The 9,038-nt window shown below is 34.5% G+C and overlaps 1 protein-coding gene across 1 annotated transcript in view; it reads left to right on the forward strand.

Annotated features, from left to right (window-relative positions):
- Nucleotides 1-3,448: 3,448 nt before the first annotated feature.
- LOC119636341 (venom serine protease-like) overlaps nt 3,449-9,038 on the forward strand; it is a 44,847-nt gene continuing 39,257 nt past the window's right edge. The window contains exons 1-6 of the mRNA XM_038031644.1: nt 3,449-3,514; nt 7,614-7,831; nt 7,946-8,267; nt 8,330-8,428; nt 8,482-8,647; nt 8,710-9,031. Of these exons, the coding sequence (XP_037887572.1) occupies nt 3,478-3,514; nt 7,614-7,831; nt 7,946-8,267; nt 8,330-8,428; nt 8,482-8,647; nt 8,710-9,031 (1,164 nt within the window). The 5' untranslated portion in view covers nt 3,449-3,477. The remainder of the gene's footprint in view (nt 3,515-7,613; nt 7,832-7,945; nt 8,268-8,329; nt 8,429-8,481; nt 8,648-8,709; nt 9,032-9,038) is intronic.

The following is a 9,038-nucleotide window of genomic DNA, read 5'->3' on the forward strand; positions in this document are numbered from 1 at the left end:
GCAAATTTGAATCCAAAAAAAAGACTTACATGAATTTTTATGATAAATAATGTTTAAGTTAATTATTTATGTGTTTTTATCTTTAGAACCCTATCTTAATGATGAGATCCAAAACCCGAAGGAGAGGAATGAACGAATTGCTGAAGTTATGCAGCACGTCGTTTTAAAAAATTCTGTATCGGAAAAAACGCTCTTTCCCAAATGCTTCTTAAATTTCAATGCATTGCAATGTGTGCACAATTTACTCATACTATCAACAACCACAAGTGAATGCATTCTATATTTAAATCCCATGTTATTCTGAAATACAATGCAATCAGGTTTTACTAATTGATTTAATCGATTGTTAAGTTATATAAGAGAGATTGTCTTAATCTGCTCTCACACTTTCTCGACGTACTTCATTTCGTGCTTTGCGTTATTGTAACGATTTAGTAGCACGTCACGGCGATAAACTTCGTCTTCGTCTGCTGCTTCTGTCTTTTTCTTGGCTGCATTTGCGCGACAATCCATGTTTTGGCATTGCTGAAAATAGAGAGGTCCGACCCTGTTATATTGTGTGATAGGTGTGTAAAAAACATATTCACTACTGATCAGATCGGGAATATCAATAGCTTGTAATATTTCCAGGACAATACGGACTGTTTTGCAAAAGCCACGCGTAAATCGGTTCAGCAGTTTCTGAGTTCTTAAAGGACAGACTTACGAACATTGTCTTTTACACGCACAGATTACGTTTACTAACTTTTACAATCAGTCTGCAGTCCCAGGACTATAAAAATTGCCCAAAATCAAATGTTCTTATTATCCTTCCTTGCAGATATTATGCCAGAGCTTTCCGTTTCTGATGCCACTGTGAAGGACAGAGTCGCAAACTTCACGCTTTGCATAGTAGGGAATGGCAGACGAAAAAGCGAGAAAGTATATAAATTTAAGGCCAGATTCAGTATTAACATCATAAACTTTGCTGGAAAGTTGTAATTTCTTTGCGGAAGCACTCGCGCTAACTACAATCGCTCTTAGCCTTCGCCTCGATGAAGCTGCTTTAACGGGCATTTCGTTTGGAAATGCTGTGACATGAACATAAATGCTTTCTAAGGACATCTGTGAGTGTATAACAAAAACTGGAAATTGATCCAGGTCGTATGTTCGAAGTGCTTGGAGAAAAAGCCCGAAATCCCCAGGAAAAACTTTGTGCGGCAATTTCGAAAAGGTTCAAAGCAGCCAAGCCAAATAAGCTGACAAAAAAAATAGATATTAACCCAAATCCTGTAAACCATACATTGGGAAAACAAACTTAATGACTACTAAGGCAGGGGTATCCAAGATTCATCTGAAACTCATAATAATTTTGTTAATTTTTATTTTCATTTATTTAATTTTTTGTTAGTAATTTATTTTAGCATGCTTTTAGGCAAACTTTTAAATATTCTCACTCTTATGCTCTCTCTCATTCGCTCTCTCTCTCTCTCTCTGCACTATATAGTGTTGCATTTCTCGCCCTAATATTAGCACAAAACTCATAAATTTTTAGTTTTTATTAGCTTTTCAAGGTATACATATATATTGTATATGTACATATATTTTAATCTGAATGCTATGAATTTTTTTTTTTTTTTTTATTTTACTTTAAAACAAGAAACATGAATTTTACAAAAATAAAATGAAAAGGAAATGTTTATCATTGTTAAAGTTAATTAAAGATAGTAAAACTATGTTTGTTTCCATCGTTTTTATGATTGTTTAAATTGCGAGAATCAGATAAGCAAACAATAAAATTAAATTTCAAATAAAATTCTTAATGAGAAAGCATATCGGCTTATAATTTAAAAATTCGTTCATTTATCTTCTAATAATAAGGATGCCTTTCCAAAAACGATGATAACACAAATTTTAAATAAAATACGGTACATATATGACATATATGCATATATATATATATATATATGTATCATATATATTATATATCATAAGCATTAAAACTCATTTTGTCAACTGCCAAGTGAACCTCATTGGCAATAATGAAAACATGCCGAGGCTTTATCCATGAGCTGCAAACATTTCCTATGTGGGCCCAAATTACATGATCCTGTCGTTGTCGTTTACAGCTTTCCTTACTGATGGCTTAAAAATACCATTTTTGAAGACGTAAATGGCACTTAAGTTTATGGAAAACGCTGTAGATGCAAGTTTACTGATTTTATTGGATGATATGGGGGTTCAGCTAAATATCGCAACATGCCACACATCCCCTGGCATAATCAATTTGCAGACTTACAAAAAGGTGTCAATAATCTTACGTTGATCAAAAATGAAGTATAGCTTAGTAGGCAACAATCGCGAATTCAAATCTTAAGTGCCGTAGAGTTTACTTTAGTAATAGATATAGAAAGTGTTCAGTCAGCGACAGCACATCCCTTAAAGCTTGGGGACATAACCACTATGCTGCCGTCAGCACCCCCCTAACTATATTTGTTTTCCCATTTCTTTTTAACGGTCAACAGATTACCTAAAAAGCAGCTCAAATGAGAAGTGTTGACGCAGCCAGCATACTCACCAGACATAGTGGCCTTTGATTACCACTTGTCCAGATCGACGCTGGATGGCTTGATAGGATTTTTCTCAATAAATGCCGTTTTCAAGTGAAAAAATGATTAAAATCAGTGCAAGCACTTATATAATAATCTAAAACGTCTTCGAATAAAAATCTTGGTATTTGCTTTTTTTTTCAAAGTTTCCATATTTAACTTTTTCCACATTACTAGATGCAGGAGAAAAAAAGCCGAAGATCATAAATAGACATTATGATACGTTAAGCAATTTACTTTCTTTGTTATCTAAGCCGATAAATTAGATAATAATAACAAAAAAAGAAATGCCCTTTGTGTGTAAAGAGCAAACATATGATATATTGCGATAAAAGCAAATTAAATGAATATACAAAAAAAAAAAAAAAAAAAAATTTAATTATAACAAATTTCCAGGTGTATGGAAAAAGTAAATATAATTTACATTCAAGTTCAAAGCCATTGCAAAATTTAAGTGAAAAAACGACACAATTAGCAATGAAAGCGCCCTCATAACGGTATTAGATTTAATACCCAAATCCATAAATAAATATGTATTCAATCACTATACGAAAAAAATATGTCAATCCAAGAACATCGCATTGCACTTTATATAAACGAAAAAAAAAAAAAAAAAGCACAAATGATTCTAAATCATTCAGACAAACAAACGCCTAATTATCTATTCTTTAATTAACGTAGAATTTTAGTTTGCAACTCGGCTCTCAGTCGCGACAGCTGTATTTATCTTAATAAAGTGCTCAAATTATAATAAATGTTTATTTTGAAATTATAAATTTTATTGTTTATTACTCTTTGCCTTAAATAAATAAAAGAGAAATTTTTGAGAACACAAAACTTGTCAAGCGAATTTCTAATTTCAGTTAAATCTTGCGAGTCATTCGGGAAAATGTTACCAAAACTTTTTAACGCTTCAAAAATTAATGGTAAATAAATTAAAGAAATAGACAGTGCATTAAATAAAAAAAATATCTGTATTTATAGTAAGTCTTAATTCACTCAAAATAGAGTAAAATATATTTTAGACAACTATAATAAAAAATTTTCAAGCAAAAAAATATTTGAAAAATGATCGGAAACAATTGATCAGTAATGACCTTCAATGTTTAGTTAATAAGTATGTAAGAATATTTCACTGATATGGATGATTTGAAAAAATTATGAAAACGCAACGAAATATCCTCCACTGACTTTCTCAAGCAAAGGACAGACAATTACGTCCCGCAAATATACTAAATTATGGATTATACCCACGAAGAAGTTCGCAACACCCAAAGGCAAGCTTTAGAGAGGCTGCTGAACATATATAATCTCGATCAGCATGAAATTCTGAATAGATAAAGCCATGTCTGTCCATCTATCCGTCTGTGTGGTTGACGCTCTTCTGAAGATATCAATTTCAAATTTGGTAGAAAAATTGGAAATTTCTGTCCGCAGATTGATATTAAAAGCGGGCCAAGTTGGTCAGAGCACACGCCCGTACTAAGGTGTAAACTGAACGCAACTCTGTTTTCTTAGATAAAAATTTGTGGATGTTTGCTTATTACACGCCAAATTATAAAAGACGCAAGACTGATATCTTCCAGATTCACTCCAGATTCAAGACTCTCCTATTTATATGCAGAAATGGAAAAAAGCGTCCATTTCCCACACATTATTACAAGTGATTAAATTCTCTTTTTTCACTTTTTTGAAGTTTTATCCTTAATGGTAATGTAAACAAGACGGAATGCTCAGAATTCCTAAAAATGTATTAATTTGAAGATGTATATGGTGGACACCGGGACTTGGTGGATTAATTTTTTCTTTTCTCTCTCCATACGGTTGTCAAATAAGAGCGCTTCACACAATTAATTATGGTAGACACCGCGATTAATTTCTTCTTAACAATATCATCGATATAAGTGTCAAAAAAAGATCATCAAGACTAGAATGCGTCAAGCTAGGCATGTTAATTCTAAATTGGTTATGGTGAACGTTTAAAACTTAAAGTCTTGGGAGAAAACCAATTTCTTGAAAAAGCTTTTATGTACAATCATTATGAAAATGACCGGAATAAATTTTATCGTCACATCGTTAAAAAACAAGTCAATAAATCAAGTGTTTTTGAAAATACTATAGTTGTTCCTGACGAAACAATCCGCTTATTGAGGATGCAAATAATCATAACAGAAGAAGACTTTCAAAAATCTCAACAAAGACACATGCATGCAAATGTCATGGCATGATAATATCAGATTCAACGAAAGAACTCTAAAGGACTCATAAACAATCTTGCGTCAAAAAATTGTAGACATCCGAGACTCTAGGAATTCCGTAAGAATTTGTGTTGAAAACGCTTACAAAATATGTGATCACTGTAAATATTGACCACTTCTGATGGATTAGTTAACAGGACAACAGGAATCTTGATCGAAATCGAATTTAGAGGTGATTCATTGACTACGCTCTGGATGAAATTTTCTCAGAACCTTTTGGGACTCCACTTTCCAAAGGTTATCAAAAATTTCAGTTGAAAAGACGCGAAGGAATAAGTATTGAGAGAAGTCAATTTCTGGTCATTCCCGCCAATGGCATCACAATTCACAAAAGTCAAGGCACCATTTATCCGGCAGTAGCAGTGCTTCTTAAAAAAAGGATGAGCAAAGCAGCAACCTACGTCTCATGTAGCAAACTTCCATAAACTTTCAGTTTCTACATAGCAGGTGACTTTACATCTCCGAAATAATTAGAAAATTTAGAACGAGCTTTGACACCTACTCACAATTTCATTCTCCGGCAAGATGAACGTACTGAATCACCTAAAGCTTGCATGGAGTCTTAAACGGCATCAAAAGACGGCATAGTCGTCTATTTCAATTTTTCCCTAGTAAAATCTGCACAATGTATACTGTCCCCTGAACTGTGGCTTAGGAATTGTGAATAAAATAAATTATGCAAAAAAATTCGGTGACATAAGCTTTTATTTCAATAAATTAAAAGCTCGATGATAATTATTATCTCATTCACTTGTTTATAATGTTATGAGAGATTTGGCCCCAAAGGAATATAACTTTCTCAATCAAGGAATATAAAAACCAATCACGCCCCTTAGTCCCGTAACGCGTTGACGATCAGAAATAAGTGCGAAAAGAAAAAGAAAGCATGAAATTAATAATAATTAATAATTACGACTAAGAATTAATAATTAATTAGTACGAACCAATGCATAAAAGCAAGGCCTAGCAGAATATTAAATGTATGAATCTTAGTATTGGAATGAGTAGACATGAGCTTAACGGCATTAATGAGAAGAGAGACGATATATTTGCTTTGGTGAAAACCTTGAACACCAAGCATCTCTTCATTGCGCACACATCAACCGAAACTGCGCACATTTATTATTTATGTTTATGCACAGAGTTGTTTAAGTACAATTAACATGAGAAGGAAGACAGATTCTTGGATAAGATGGAAAAACGATGAAAAGAACTTTAATGCAAAATTTCCGAAATTTTTGACAAGTCCGGGCAGATCTGGTATAAAGTTTTCTTTAGCAATTTTAGGGAATACTTGCAAACTACAGACCTATTACACATTGTAGGTAAAAATACAATGGAATTTTTTTGTTTTTTTTTTTTGGAGATAGGACCTCGGGTCCTTTCATATTTATTAGGAGATGTTACTCACGCTCAAGTTTCCCTATAGACTATAATTAGCAGAATTCTGTTTCCTGTTTCAATGCTAAAGGAAGTTCGAATAAAAAATGGACCCAGATTCCTGTCTTAATCGATAACAAGCGCTGGTCAAAAATATACCGGGCAATCTAAAAAGAATACAGATTTTTTATCGCACCATAGCGTTTAGTGAGCCGCAGACGAGCATCAAAGGAGAAATTTGAGATTCAGACTTAAAGCGTAATGCTACGTTGGGTTGCATGGAATTGTGGACCATTTATTTACGAAAGATAAATTAATATGTTAATAGAAATTTTATGCATCTGTTTATACTACTCTTAAGGAGTTGAAAAAAATGTCCTAATGTCACTTTAAATATAAAATGACGGCGCAACTGCCCTTTCGGTCTTTCCTCAAATCTATATCTATTTTGAACTGAGAGAAAATTGTGAAAACTGTAACTTTCGATCAGCTCGAATCAAATAGTTTCAAGGAAAACGTGGTTACCAACTGCTATGAATAGTGACTTCACACAAAAAATGTAATTTTGTAGCCACATGAATAACTCGATCCTCATAAAACTTTTTGGCTATGGTTAGAGCACATGGCAGCAGTTATTTTAAACGATGAAAACAATGTAAAAACCAAAACTACAAAGTAATTAGCATTACTTGTTAAGAAATGATTTCATTGACGTCGAAGGAAAAGTTTAAATATCCAATGTCTAATGAAAAGTGAGCCCTGAAAAAATTGCAAAAATATATGGAAATCTGATAATTATAACAACAACCAGGATCAACTCTGTATGAGAAACTCGAGCCATATTTTAAACGCTTAGACACGGAAAATAGACAACTTACTCTGAAAAATCAAGAAAGAAGAAAGAACAACAATTATCTTACTATTGCAAGGCCTTAAGACCCCAAGATGCTCGCTGAATGATATTGAAATCGGGTCGTCCACTATAAGCACCGATATATCCACTATCCTATCCATAATTAGCTCGACTGTTAACGAGAACGCTGGCGGCAATAATGACCGGAACAGCCACAAGGAAGGGTCCATTGTGCTTTTAGGGAGACTTAAGGACATCGTATGTCTTGGCCAGGGATAGTGCTTTTATACATTATCAATCGATAATAAGCGCAATAGGCTACACTTTGTTAGTTGATACAACGAACACTGTCGACGGTTGTTTACACGCGCCATTATTTCAATCATAGGAATGTGCAGACATGTGTCGAGTATCGGAAGCAATCGTTATCGATACTTTTTTTTATTTTGAAATGTTCGATGCGTTTTATAAATATTGTCTATAAGTAATGTTTTATTTATTTACTCGTATTCACTGATTTTCTTTGTGTTGCAGTTCTTAGCCTGCTCTGGTTAATCGTCCATCTCCTACCGCTTACAAATGGGGACCTTTTTACTGATTGCGATCATGTGATACACATCAAAGAAGGTTATTCCTTTTTGGAATCACCTTACTTCCCAGACACATATCCTCCGCACTCGTCGTGTCGGTATAAAATCGTAGCACCATTAGATTACGAAATCTCGGTTAATTGTACCTTACACATAGACCAGGTATGAAAACGGTCATGCACATAGTGACCACTATTTAAGACGAACTTCAGTTTACTACGGCACTGTTCAGCAGAAAGCCAGCTTTCAGGATACTAATAAGAGCTATCCTTTCAGGGTTACAAGGGTTGCTCTACTGAGTTTCTCTACTTCGGACACGACGGTGATATACATTTACGTGATTCAGAACAGTTTTGTGGGCGCGGTTCTTTTCTACGTCGATCTCTTTACCGTTCAGTCGTGCTCGCTTATGTGTCATACGGATCGTGGGGACGGTTTCAATGTCAGTTGTTTGCTACACCGCAACCTTGCGATTGCGGTTGGTCCATTAATACACGTATCGTCAACGGAAAAGAGGCCAGAATTAATGAATACCCGAATGTGGTTGCTTTAAAAGATGTTACAAGTATGCAGGCTTCCTTTTGCGTGGGAACGATAAGTATATGTGAAATTATCAAAATTCCTTCATCAAAATAAAAATGTGTTTCAAATACCTTTTAGTAAGCCATCGATGTGTTCTGACAGCGGCCCACTGTATTGATCACCAACCACGGGCTGCTTATCTACTTATCTTGGCTGGCGACCATAATATTCAGAGAAGTAAATTGTGCTACCTCTTCACTTCAAATATTTCACTTCCAATTCAATTCTAGCTGAAGAAACTAAGTATTCTGCTCAGTATAGCGTACAAGAAATCATCAGACATCCTGAATATCAAGCAAATACTGTACAAAATGACATAGCTTTATTGATAACTACCGTCGATATCGAGTGGTCTCGTGGTGTCGGTCCTATTTGTTTACCGTCCTTCGCAGCGAAGTAAAAAATTTTTACAAAAATTTTAAAAATTACTGTTGAACGACTTGATCTTGATTTTGCAGAGATTTGTCTTTTGCCTTGAAGTACGTTGACATTGTCGGTTGGGGTACTCTTCATTTCGCTGGTGCTATGTCGGATACGTTGCAAAAGATCACTTTAATGGTGATAGAAAATGAACCCTGTCAAAAAGCCTATGAAAACATTTCTACGATTTCTTCTTCGCAAATGTGTACTTTCGATTATACGGGAAATAATCGCGACTCCTGTCAATATGATTCTGGGGGTCCACTAATATTGCGTCAAGATCGTCAGTTTTTATTGGGTTTGGTAAGTTTCGGAACCGCTTGTGGTGCGGAAAAGTATTCGGTCGGTGTTAATACGCGGGTTGGCT

This window comes from Glossina fuscipes, unplaced genomic scaffold (genome assembly GCF_014805625.2).
Source record: "Glossina fuscipes isolate IAEA_lab_2018 unplaced genomic scaffold, Yale_Gfus_2 28, whole genome shotgun sequence".
Lineage (NCBI taxonomy): Eukaryota > Metazoa > Arthropoda > Insecta > Diptera > Glossinidae > Glossina > Glossina fuscipes.